Source organism: Somniosus microcephalus, chromosome 3 (assembly GCF_052327205.1).
Source record: "Somniosus microcephalus isolate GS21.2 chromosome 3, FLI_Smic_1.0, whole genome shotgun sequence".
Lineage (NCBI taxonomy): Eukaryota > Metazoa > Chordata > Chondrichthyes > Squaliformes > Somniosidae > Somniosus > Somniosus microcephalus.
Genome location: NC_140989.1, coordinates 318,665,400 through 318,678,754, shown reverse-complemented (window position 1 = coordinate 318,678,754; position 13,355 = coordinate 318,665,400). Strand labels below are relative to the sequence as shown.

The 13,355-nt window shown below is 42.0% G+C and overlaps 1 protein-coding gene across 10 annotated transcripts in view; it reads left to right on the top strand.

The window, feature by feature from the left end:
* The window catches only part of mast2 (microtubule associated serine/threonine kinase 2), a 518,017-nt gene that overhangs the window by 390,423 nt on the left and 114,239 nt on the right, over window positions 1-13,355 (top strand). For 8 of the 10 annotated variants that reach the window (XM_085983018.1, XM_085983015.1, XM_085983017.1 and 5 more), the window contains 2 exons: window positions 1,985-2,005; window positions 8,199-8,277. In XM_085983018.1, coding sequence (XP_085839144.1) covers window positions 1,985-2,005; window positions 8,199-8,277 — 100 coding nt within the window. The remainder of the gene's footprint in view (window positions 1-1,984; window positions 2,006-8,198; window positions 8,278-13,355) is intronic. The other 2 variants (XM_085983016.1, XM_085983019.1) reach the window with 1 other exon arrangement.

The window sequence follows — 13,355 nt, the reverse complement described above, 5'->3', positions numbered from 1 at the left end:
CTGGTGTGCAATTGAAACATTTTTTCAATGTGGCCAGTAATTTACTGTAGCTATTCAGAAATGGACTGAGCTTCATCTATCATATATATATATATATATATATATATATATATAATATATATATATAAATAAAAGGATACTTCTGTCTGTCATTCCGTCTGTCTGTCTTGAATTAACTCGAAAGTTATAGAGCGTACCTACACGTGCGTTACGTCGAAAGAAAGCTGACGATTCCAGAACCGTCCTAAGCGTATTTACGTTTCGGCCGGACAAAAATTGCGCCCGCGGTATCCAAAAAACGTTCAACATTCCGCTCATTATCCGCTCATTAGCATCGAGTGACGTCGAGGTCGACCAATCGTACGGCGGGTTCCTGGCGCGTGCGGCCGGGCCCTCCTATGGTCGAGTGACTGGACGATTGACCAATCCTACGCTTCGGTGACCTGACGGTCCACCAATCGGTGCCTGTGTGGGCGGGCCTTATCGTTCTGAACCGAGGTGAGTCGCCGCCATCTTGATTCCAAACTTTTCATTTCTTTTTCCCGCTTTCTGCGTCTTTAAAAAAAAAAAAAAAAGTTCCTTTTAAAACAGAAATTCTTTTTTTAAAAAGTTAATTACTTTCTAAATCTTTTATCTAATCTCATTAATTTTCCTACCTTTCCCCGTTTTTGCAGGTAGGTCTCTAAGCCTGGGCGTCTGTTGCCAGCCATGCTGGACCCTAGGCAATTGTTTTGTGGCAAACTCCTCCCGCCCCCCCCCCCCCCCCTTTCGGTCTCCCCCATCACGTGATGGTTGACCAATCCTATGGCGTGTGTGGGCGGGGCCTGATGCTTAATAAGACAGAATAAATAAAAGTTACTTTAGTCTTCGCGAGCACTGGAGTGACTGCAGCAACTTTTGCAACGTAAGTGAAGAGATAGAGAATAAATAATTCAGTTTTTATATCTTCTAACTTTATATCTTTCCTTAAAAACTTTCGGCTTTTGTATATCTTCCAACTTTATATCTTCTTTCCTTAAAAAACTTTCGGTTTTCAAAAGGCGAAAGTTTTTTAAGGAAAGAAGATATAAAGTTAGAAGATTTCCGATTTTGTACCTTGCAGCTACTTTTTTTTAAAAAGTAAAGAAATTTTGCAGTTTCTAATTAAGAAAAAAACATTTTCCGTGCTTCCAACCGACATGAGAATATGGCCGCCGGCTTCTTCACGCACCTTCAAGGCTGGCTGCACCCGCCCTGAAGGCTGGCAGACAGCTTTTTTTTCTTTCTGCCCCTGCCCCCTATCCCCTCTCATCGGTCCCCCCCCGCCCAAGGGTTAACCCGGCAACCGGCTCTGGAGATCGGGAGGGGAAGAGGGTTACCCCGGCAACTGGGCTCGGCCATCTTTCATCCTGGCAGCAGTTCAATGCAGCGACACCACAGCGCCATATTTGATCCTGGCGGCATGACAATTTCCTCGTGACGCCATCTTTGATCATGGCGGAACTTCAATGTGGGCCCGAACAGCGCCATCTTTAGTCTGGGCTGCCCGGTTTCTTATTCCTCCTTCCCTCTCTGTCCCCACCTCTCTCCCCTCCCTCTCTCTCCCCTCTCTCCCTGCCCCCCACCCCCTCTCCCTGCCCCCCACCCCCTCTCGCTGCCCCCCACCCCCTCTCGCTGCCCCCCACCCTCCTCTACACCCCCCTCCCCCTTCCCCCCTCCCTCCCCCAGCCGCGCGCTCTCTCTCTCTCTCTTCCAACAACAACATGCCCTCGAAAAAGCCTCGGCACCGCCAGGCACACCAGCTAGTTGAAAATAAATAGTTGACCATTGTGAACTCTTAACCTAAAACCAAAAATCATGGTTTGTTCCACACTGTTAGAGTTAAATGCAGTCTGTTTTACATATGTTACAAGTAAAGACTGACTCATCCAGTAATTTGAATGTATATTATTTTGTACTGCATTGTTTTGCTTGTCATTAATGTATTTTTATTTCTTCGATGCAGCCATGGTCACAGAGCTGACAGGTAACACTCAAATAGGTGTTGCTGTCATATTTATTGCATGTTCTGGAGCTGTACTTTGAATGTTTGTGATGTGCTTTTCTTGCATGAAAATGCAATAAAGTGCTTGAGCAAAATGTTTCACTTTTAGTTGTCCCGTGTGTACAGAATGGTGCATATACTGTAGTTTGCACATTGACTCACGGAGGAAAATGCTTACAGAAGCAGAAGGAACTAAAACTGCAACTGGTAGGAAATGTGGTTTCTTGAAAAATCCACTCTATTGAAGCCACTGGATCTGCAGCTAAATTTGTATTAATCTGTGTAGATTTAATGGAGCTTTAATAATGCCTGTTCAATGTTCTGATATTTTTTGTTACAGAAGCATCTACCCCCATGGACTAACTCCCCTGTGTCTTTCTGTTGCATTAAAAACAGTTCTGTCATTTACTCTACTCGTAATGCTTTTGTAAAATTTTGTCTTTGAAAATTTTATTAATGAAGTGTTTTGTGACTTATCTTTTGGCTTCAAGTAATTTGCAATTGAAGCAAAAAATGTCATAGAATCATAGAGTAACTTGTACCATTAAATGAACAGGCTTCCATCCAAATGGCAAAACCATAGGAGCAGTACTTTTTCAGAGGGGACTATGATCTTGTGACATTCCCTTCATCCATCCCTGCTCTATAGAGGTCATGGTTCAGGAAGTGTACCTCAGTTCTTCTGTCCCTCTTGCCAGAAACATTCTTTACTTATGACGCCAGGAAGAATTATTAATCATTATTTTTAGCAGGCCAGTCCTTTTGTGTTATTTTGTTTTATTTAGTATGTACCGTTCTTTTTACAAAGAGTTGTATATAATTAGAGGCCAACACTTTAACCACCATTAGGTTCTCAACTTTGCAAGGTTGTTCAAATCTAGTCCTGAATGTATTTTTTATTTTTACTGTCTGATCTGGTGAAGTCCTGTATTGATTCAGTTGCCGCTGTACTCTGGTTTGCTTGTTCCCAGTTGATGTCAGCACCCAGTATCAAGATCAGCGCTACTTGCCATGGATTCTTCCTAGTAACTGACACTCTCAAACACTGATCGTCACAGCTGGCAGTTTACTGTGATCAACATAAGTCAAAGCCTGTTTTTATTATATAGGGTTCTAGGAATTTTACCAGAGTTTAGGGAATCACATACCGTGATACGCTTAGAGCCCCTGCTTTACTGGTCATCCCTCAATTCCCAGTGTAGAGATTTTGTGTTCCAAAAGTCCGGTTCCACTCACATAGAGAACAAAGCATCATTTGCTGCAACTCTACGAAAATGGACCAGAACTACATCATTACATTCTATATTGGCTCAGAACATCTTGGGGAGTTTCATCTTATCTTAGCCTGATAAGTGATGAAGTTTCTTCAAAATGGCCCTCTCTTCACATCTCTAGTCACAGATCCCACTGTTGTGGTTCACACCCAGACAAAACCCAGGACATTGCTTAGTCAGATAAATCTCTTCCCCAGAAAAAGAAATCAATAAGTTAGATAATCAAGAACCATAACAAATTGGAGAATGAGTCGGCCATATGGCCCCTCGAGCCTGCTCCGCCATTCAATAAGATTATGGCTGATCTTCTACATCAACTCCACTTTCCCGCCCTATCCCTTGATTCCCTTAGTGCCCAAGAATCATCAATCTCTGTCTTGAATATACTCAACAACTGAGCATACACAGCCTTCTAGGGTAGTGAATTCCAAAGATTCACAACCCTCTGAGTGAAGAAATTGCTCCTCATTTCAGTCCTAAATGGCTGACCCCTTATTCTGAGACTATGCCCCCGAGTTCTAGACTCTCCAGCCAGGTGTAACAACCTCTCAGCATCTGCCCTGTCGAACCCTGTAAGAATGTTGTATGCTTCAATGAGATCACCTCTCATAACTCCAGAGAATAATTGGGGCAGATGTGCACACTGATGGAGCACCCTTCACATGAGACTGGCTTCAAGCCAGGCTGCTGGTTGAGTGACCCACTCTAAGTCAGATTCATATGACCAACAAAGCCATCTATAAATTGTCACTCAGTAAAGTGACCTACCCTGAGGACAACAGAAAGGTTTACAAGGAAATGCAGAAACATGAACAATATGAATGAATAGGAACATAGTGTAAAAATCTTAATGAAAAGCCGTAGAATGGCTCGGTTGCATCATATGAATCTGATGCAACTGAATCTAAAATTTGGAAAGAGAGAGAAGCTTTTAGAGGAAAGGAGTACAAGAAAGAGATGCTCTCTCATTATACCCCATAATCCTAGTGCTTTTGGTACAGAAATGGGTTCAAACTGAATGCAACGTACGAACCTATGAAAAAGAACAGGAAAAGACCAAAAGGTCCATCAAGCCTGTCCTATCCCAACGCGGTGCAATCTACGTGCACCATTGACCTACCCCTTCACTCTCCACTCCAGTCGCACCATCTCCTGGGAGAAGCAAAAAAAAAAAGCAGAAGAAACATTTGGCCAATTTATGGAAAAATTCTGGGAGATTTCTTTCTCAAGGGAGTTTTAAAAGTCAACATGATGCTTCAGTTATACAGCGCCTTGGTCAGACCCCATCTGGAGTATTGTGTTCAGTTTTGGGCACCGAATTGCAGGCAAGATATATTAGCCTTTGAAGGGGTACAGCGCAGATTCACCAGAATGATACCAGGGCTTAAAGGCATAAGTTAAGTTGCATAAACTTGACTTGCATTCCCTCGCGTATAGAAGGTTGAGGGGTGATTTACAAGAGACACTTAAAACGATTAGGGGATTTGATAGCGAAGATAAAGAGAAAGTATTTCCTCTGATAGGGGCATCCAGAATAAGAACAATCTTAAAATTAGAGCTAGCCCATTTAGGAGTGAAATCAGGAAGCACTTTTTCCACACAAGGGGTAGTGGAAATCTGGAACTCGCTGCCCCAAAAAGCTGTGGATGCTGGATCAATTGAAATTTTCAAGAGAAGATTGAAGATTTTGTAGGTAAGGATATCAAGGAATATGGATCAAAGGTGGGCGAATGGAGTTGACATATAAATCAGCCATGATCTAACTGAATGGTGGAGCAGGCTCGAGGGGCTGAATGGCCTACTCCTATATTCCTATGTTTTACCACATGCTCTCTTGACCTGAGGGACACACATGGCTTCTTTATGCATAAGTGTGGTTTTCTAATTACTCCATTTTTCATCCCTGCTGCAATTATCCCCATCTAGTTGTATCCTCCAGTCAACCTTACTCAAGTACTCTGTCATTTTGTAACCTAAGCTCTCTTATAATCTAGTTGCTAGTGTTAAATTTTCAGCAGCAGCATTAGCTTTGTTGATCAAGTTAAATCCAATGATGTTGTGGTCTCTGTTGCCCAGCTATTCTCCCACATGGAGGTTGAATACCATCTCGGGGCCACTGTGAAGAATTAGATCTAGTACATGATTTCCCCTAGTATCTTCTCTGACATGCTGTGTAAAAAGTAATCATTTATAACATCTACAAATATTTCAGCCCTTTTTCAGCAGATTACTATTGGACCACTGAATACCTGAACAATTAAAATCTCCCAATACACACATACTACCTAATTCTGTTGCAGTTTTGGGCCAATATCTTGATCCAAATTGCCTCTGCAGATCAATATCCTCTCTCTCGTTAAGTCCCTATTAACAAAGAGTTACACCCCCTCCTTTTTGTCCGATCCTGCCTTTTAGAAATCCCTTTAACTGAAATTCTGCTTCATCTTTGCATCTGAGTATATCTCAGTGTGAACACTGCCATCCACAGCTCCAAGATGTGGAGGATTGGTGGGAGGAGTTGCTCCAAGTGCATGTTCTGAGCACTAGTGCAAGCCCAGGTGGCCTTGGAGCGAGATCACCGTCTCTGCTGGTTTGCTCGAAGCCTTCTGCAACTGATGGGCGCTGCAGGACATTATCTGTCTCCTCAATGGCAAGAACCAAATCTACGCACACATTTTTAGTTTGACGGGGCTACTTGTTTTGCATTAGTGATGCCCTCATCTTGGGCGGTGGGGTACTCCTGCTGACATCAGGCCCAGTGCCACTCTGTTGGCCCAGCTTCAAATTAGAACCATGTTTCAGAGATAACTAACAATCTAATTTCTCCATAGGTGCATATGACTAATTCTAACATTTTATTTCTAATGCTTTTAGCATTTGCATAAAGCATTTTAAGGTCCTAATAACTCCCTACCCTACGATCCCCCTTCTCTTTGTTCCATTCCTTATAGTTAAATGTATCTGAGACTTTAGTATTGGTAACAGCATGTGTAGTTCTGCTGCTCTTCAAAGAGCAGGGATTTTGTAAATCAGTGACTTTGAACAGATGGCAACACAGTATTAAGAAACATAAACAAACCAGGTGGAACCCATGCTCACCCCTTATGCTGTGATGCCATGCAAATCTAGAAAGCCTCACAATTCTCTTCGCTCAGCATTTTGTGTGCAGCCATCTGTAGGTGAGGATCAAATGAATCAAATCTGTGTATAAAATAATATTGTGATAATACCAATAGCCTCCCTTCGAGCTTGTTAACTGATCTGCAGCTTTTTTGCTTGCAATTAAAATAACTCATAAATCTTTACTTACATCTTTAGTGGTCATGATTAATAATCCAGTAAAAGTCACTTGGAAATCATAGGAACCAGTCCATTTTATATACAGGAAACTTTTGATTAACCGGCCACTAAATAACCGGAACGCTCTATCCACCGGCAAAATTCAGGAGTCGGTTCAGATAACTTCTTTTACTTTTAGTTACTTTTTTTACTCATTTGTGGCTGTGCAAGCGTGTAGCTGAAGCTGTTGCTAAGCTACAGAGACACTTGCAACTTATGCCGATTGTTTTGAAGCACAAGGTTTGTTGCTTTAGACGGAGCTCTGAGCTCCGTATCTTTTAACTATAGCGTTCAGTTATCCGGCATTGTTGATGGACCGGCACCAGGTCGTTCCCGTTCGTGCCGGATACCAGAAAATTTCCTGTATTATGGATTGTAAACAACCTGAACAAGGTTCAGTAGTGAATATTATTGTTTACCAAAGTGATTCATAATCCTGAGTCTGTTTTCCTATAAGAACCTATTGATAATGTCTGATAGAAAACCCAACTACACTTAAGTTATTTACACCTACTTTCTGATATTTTGTCCTAAGTCATCAATATGTCTATTTAATCTAGATCTTTGATGACAGAAATGGACTGGCTGGAAGTCTGCAGCTGTGTTTTATGAGCAGCCTCCACAACCTGAAGAGCCATTACTTTGTGCCCTGTCACTATAGTTCAAAAGGCCTGTTATCACGTTCTCTGCATGTAGTGTAGCAAAATATCCAGTATAGCACGTACGAAAACTCCAGCCAGCAGTGACACTGAAGAAAAGATTCAAGTTTAAGATCAATACAGATAGAAAAGGGCTAAGATGGTACTTTGCTGGTTCTATTAAGAAGGCGATGTGAGAGGTTAAGTCAACTGTCTATCACCTGATTCCTGAGATTAGCCTTCACTGACACCTATAAAAAAAACTTAAAATTCCTTGACGGCAATCACTGTTGCATAGTTATCAAGAAATCCAATTGCTGTGTTTTCCCCTTCCAGCAGAAACTGAAAAATTTTAGGTGACATACACTTAAATTTGAAACACCCCTGACATACAATTTGTTCTGCTAAGGATGTAAGTGAATCAAAGTAAAACTTTAATGCTTCAGTCTCTTTATTATAGCCTGAAATCTACATGTTAGAAGTGTGCATTTTTGGGGAGAATGTTGGCATTGTTCTTCTGTACCTCTAATGTTTTTTGAACTGAGGATATCTCCAGGTTATTTTGTTGCTATTTTGTTTCCACTTCCTGTTTTTGGTCTCCTGAACCTCAAGCATTAAAACATGGCTGAAAGAGTAGACCAGATCATGATGCTGTTCATCTGGTTGGTGTGAGGGATGACGCTGGCTTTTCTTATCCATTCCCTGGAATTATACCTGATCTCTGCTTTATGAGACCCACTGATGGGATGGCTGTAGTTGGGAATCCACTAGATGGGACAGTGCATTGGAGTTCAAGTGCACTGCACCAAAAGCACCACATGTAGAATACTTTTCACCTTTTTAAAGATTGTATGCAACTTTAAAATAGCTTATACTGCCTACGATGTTGTCACCATTCTATATTTTCTCCCTCCCAATCTCCAGGACTGATGGACGCCGATGGTCCCTGGCCTCCCTGCCTTCTTCTGGATATGGAACCAATACTCCCAGTTCCACAGTATCTGTACGTATTGATTATGTTGAAATAGATTATCACTAGTACCAATTAATGATTAATCACACATACCAAAACTGTGCCTTGTGTTCTACTGATACTGTAGCCTAGTATATTAAATCATAAAATCATAGAATGATACAGCACAGAAGGGGGCCATTTGGGTCATTGAAAGAGCTATCCAATTAGTCCCATGCCCCTTTTTCCCCATAGCCCTGAAATTTTTTTCCACTTCCAAGTATTTATCCAATTCCCTTTTGAAAGTTATTATTGAATCTGTTTCCACCGCCCTTTCAGACCGTGCATTCAAGATCATAACTCAGTGCGTAGGTTTTTTTTCCCCTCAGGTTGCCGCTGGTTCTTTGGCCAATTACCTTAAATCTGTGCCCTCTGGTTACTGACCCTTCTGCCACTGGAAGCAGTTTCTCCTTTACCCAATCCAAGCCCTTCATGATTTTGAATATCTCGCTCACATCTCCCCTTAACCTTCTCTGCTCTAAGGATAATAACCCCAGTTTCTCTAGTCTCTCCACATAGCTGAAGTGTTTCATTCCTGATGACATTCTCATAAATCTCCTCTGCACCCTGTCTAAGGCTTTGATATCCTTCCTAAAGTGTGGTGCCCAGAATTGGCCACAATACTCCAGCTGGGGCCTAACCAGTGTTTTATAAAGGTTTAGTATAACTTCCTTGCTTTTGTACTCTATTCCTCTATTTATAAAGCCAAGGATCATGTATTCCTTTTTAACAGCCTTCTCAACTTGTTCTGCTACCTTCAAAGACTCGTGTACGTACACCTCCAGGTGGCTCTGTTCTTGCGCCCCCTTCAAAATTACACCATTTAGTTTATATTGCCTCTGCTTATTCTTCTTACCAAAATGAATCACTTCACACTTCTGTTAAATTTCATCTGCCATAAGTCTTCCCATGTCACCAGTCTGTTTATGTCTTAAAGTATGTTACTATCCTCCTCACTGTTTACTACATTTTTTGGATACTGCTGATTCAGTCAGATATGTTGCTGGAATTGGTGAGAGCAATTTCCTCTTATTGCATGTCCCTCATTTTAGTGGGAGAACCTCTGATCACTCAGTATCAGCAGTTTTTGGTGCCAATTTTGGAAGTACCTTTTCAGCAAATCAAACTGTTGTTTCAATTTTCAGTTGCACTGCAGGTGTCATTCATACATTAATACTGAATGCCACAAAATTACTATTTTTCACAATTAACATCAATGCTGCTGCCTAACACTGAAGAATTAGAAAAATGAGAGCCTTTATTGTAGATGCTTGCATTACCTTAAACTAATAATTATCTTTACATTATCTATATTGAATGTTGAAGATCATTGTGTAGGTCAGCTTTACTGAGATTTGGCCTGGATTAAAAGCATTTGACCATGCTGCCAGTGTAAATCTGACCAAATCCCATCCTTTTCTTTGAAATTACCTAAAGGAAAAGTAGTAATCAGCTAAAAAAGGTAAAAACTGCAAATGCTGGAGATCTAAACTATCAGCATCTGAAAAGAGAAAAGACAGGTTCTGACATTTCTGATGAGAACCCTTCATCAGGCTGAAGTTGAAGAGATAAGTGGGCATTTTTGTAAGGCTGGGAAAATATAAAAAGGGAAGAAAAGATGAGATAACCAACAAATACACTAATCACATAAAGGGAGTTAATGTATTAAATGACTTGAAACTTCTAAATAGGTGAATTAATGCAGGCAGAGAAAAAGAACAAAAACGTGCAAATAGTTGGGGCGGGGGCAGGAAAGACACAGGAGAGAGGTCCATGCACAACAAAAACATGAGAAATAAAAAGAATAACATTTAAATAGAAGACTGGATGAAATACAAAATGCTGAGGGATTACAGTTATGTGGCTAGACTGGAGAAGCTGGGGTTGTTCTCCTTCGAGCAGAGAAGACCAAGAGGAGATTTGATGGAGGTGTTTAAGATCATGAAGGGTTTAGATAGAGTAAATAAAAAGAAACTGTTTCCAGTGGCTGAAGGGCTGATAACCAGAGGGCACAGATTTAAGGTGATTGGCAAAAGAACCAGAGGCAACATGAGGGAAAACTTTTTTATGCAATGAGTGGTTAGGGTTTGGAAAGCACTGCCTGATAGGGTGGTGGATACAGATTCAATAGTAGCTTTCAAAAGGGAATTGGATAAATACTTCAAGGAAAAAAAAATGTAGTGCTATGGGGAACGAGAGCGGGAGTGGTACTAATTGGATTGCTCTTCGAAAGAGCTGGTGCATACTCAATGGGCTGAATGGCCTCCTGTGCTGTACTGTTCTATGGTTCTATGAAAGCGAAGCACAGTGGATCTGCCAGTCATGCAAACAAAAAGAACGGATCCACACCACAGGCCCAGAACTGTGCCAGTTTTTTGAAGGTTTTTTGACCCAAATGTCAATCTGCCTACCCTGTTCTCAAGCAGATCCTCCCTACCCCACAAGCACCCAGCATTGTGAAGAGAATGGAGCATCTAGGTAAGATCTGAAGTCACTGTTTAAGACCACTGTGCCCAGCAGAAATATGAGGTACTGTTCTTGAAGCTTGAGTTGAACAGTGTAGGAGACCAAAGACAGAGAAATCATAGTAAGAATAGACAGGGGAAGTTAAAGTGGGGAGCCACAGGTAGGTCAAGGTCACAGTTCTGCACAGAATAGAAGTGTTCATCAAAGATTTCACTTAATCTGCATTTGGTTTCCCCAGTGTAGAGAAAACTGCACCATGAGCACTGAATGTGGTGTACCAGATTAGAGGCTGGAGACCAGCCTGGTGAGGGATGGAGCTGTCGAGGGATTGTACGTGGAAAGAAATCTGAAATTGTTAAAGCTGCAGAGGGCACCAGAGGAGTTGCAGCTATAGGTGGGTAGAAAGTAGGCATGGGGGGAATAGCATTGAGTCAAGATAACAGGAACTTAGTTTGGTGAGACAGGAATAAGCTGAAACAATTAGGATCATTTTAACTTAACCCGCCTGTTGAGAAACTGACGAGCTCGGGTGCAATGCTGGGTTTACACCCTGCCCGATTTCACACTCTATTGAAGTTAATGCAGAGCAATATTGGGCGGGATGTAAAACCAGCATTCCACGCGATTCTGTGGATTTCCTGCCCGGCAAGTTAGGTTAATATCGCCCCAAATCGTTCTGCTGTGATAGTATATTGGGGAGGAGATAGAAATGGGCTATGCAGAGTTGGGGAACCACAACATTGGAGGCTGTGGAGAGGGGAGATTTCCAGAGGAGATGAGATCAGTAACAGTTTGGGAAATGATGACTTAGAGCTGAACCATTGTGAAGTCATGGTCCAGAGACCATGACTCCACTGGCCCGCGTCAGTGAATTGGTGTTTGGTCACAGCCAGCTAGAAGTTCTTGTACCATGCAACAACAGCACAGCATCTTGTCGTTAGGTTTACTGATAATTTAGAGCTGAGAGAATAGAGAGCAGTAGGGTCAGAGGAGAATAGATTGAAATGGTTAAGGGGGTGGAGAAACAGAGACACCTGATGTCCTGACACCAATTTTCAATATAAAGATCAAGAGAAGGCAAAACACTAGAGGGGCCCAAGAGAATTTAGAAGGCTGGAGACTGATGAGGTCAGATTCATGGTGGGGGTAGGGCAAAAAGCCTGTTGGACAAAAAGAAGAGGTGGAAGCTGTTGAATTTAAAAAACACCGTGCGTGCGTCATTCACTTGAGTAGTAACAAAGTCAGCTTTTGGTTCTGGTTACAATACTTTTATTCTTGCTTCAACACAAACAATAGCTACGCAGACAGGGTACAATTAAACATAGATATGTGCTCCTTTCATTGTATCATTCTGCTCCCCCCCCCCCCCCCTCTTGGATCCCGCGAATCCTAATATCTGCACACTTCAGACTACACAAGCGTTAGGCTTGTGCCCGGGCAAAACTAGTCTGCGCCTTCAAGGGGCTCTCCACTGAACGTGTGTTTGAGCTGTATATTTATACACTGTTAGCAGAAGATTGTGTGGTTTGCTGACTTAACCTCATCAATTCTGATGAGGTGATCGGGGTTAACAACGCCTCATCCATTTTGATGAAGATGCCAGAGCTAACCTCATCAACCTGTTGAAAAGATCCTGGTTGACAGTGCCGACTTGACCTCATCAACTTTGATGGGGAGATTAGGCTGATCACAATACTGTGTTCCAGACAATTCAAGACACTTAACCTCATCAATTTTGATGACCTCTTATCTCTTTTGGAGAATCTAGCTTGGCTTTTCCCAGACGTGCTAGATTCTGCCATGTCTGGACCGTGGGGTTTTAATACACACTGTCCAAGCCAACTACCTTAATATACTGAATAAATGTGGTCACCTAAAATAATTGTGGTTAATACAAATGTATGATTAACACAATACGTGTGGTTACATATTAAAGGCATTTCATGATTACATACATTCCGATATCTGTCCCTGTATCAACAGAAGCGACAAAAGAAATCTTATTAGCTCAGAATTCATTGAGGTGGGGGAGGGGGTGAAACCTGAGGCCTTTGCTGGGGACAGATCGTTGAGGATTAGAAAAGGGAAGGTCAGAGTGCATTGTGAAAATCCAGCAAAGAATGAGGATAAGAAAGTAAAGGGGCACACGGATTAGGGGGTTGGACAGCACCCAAAATTGCTTAAGCTTCTGGTTCTTGATATATGAAAGGAAGTAAAATAGCTTTTGTGTTAAAACATTGGACGAGATGAAGGATGATGTGGAACTGAGGACCAGGACAGCCACGGTATAGATTGAAGAGAGAGGTCAAGAGTGTGCATGCGGGGCCGCATGCTAGAGAGGGTGGATTGCATGAAGCGCTGAGAGCAGTAGTCAGAGCCTCAGAGTTATAACTCGAAGATATTGGTGGTCATGAGTGGATCCAAAAGGGGAAGGTTGAAACTTAAGCCGGAACCAGTTGGAGTTAGTCATAGGTGGAGGCAGGTGTTGAGACTGAAGATATGTCTAACAGCAAGTCTTAGGAAATGAAGAGTCACAGATGAGAAGGGAAAAGGATAACAATAAAGATGAACAGCATGAAAGAGATGAAGAGAAATCATGACAA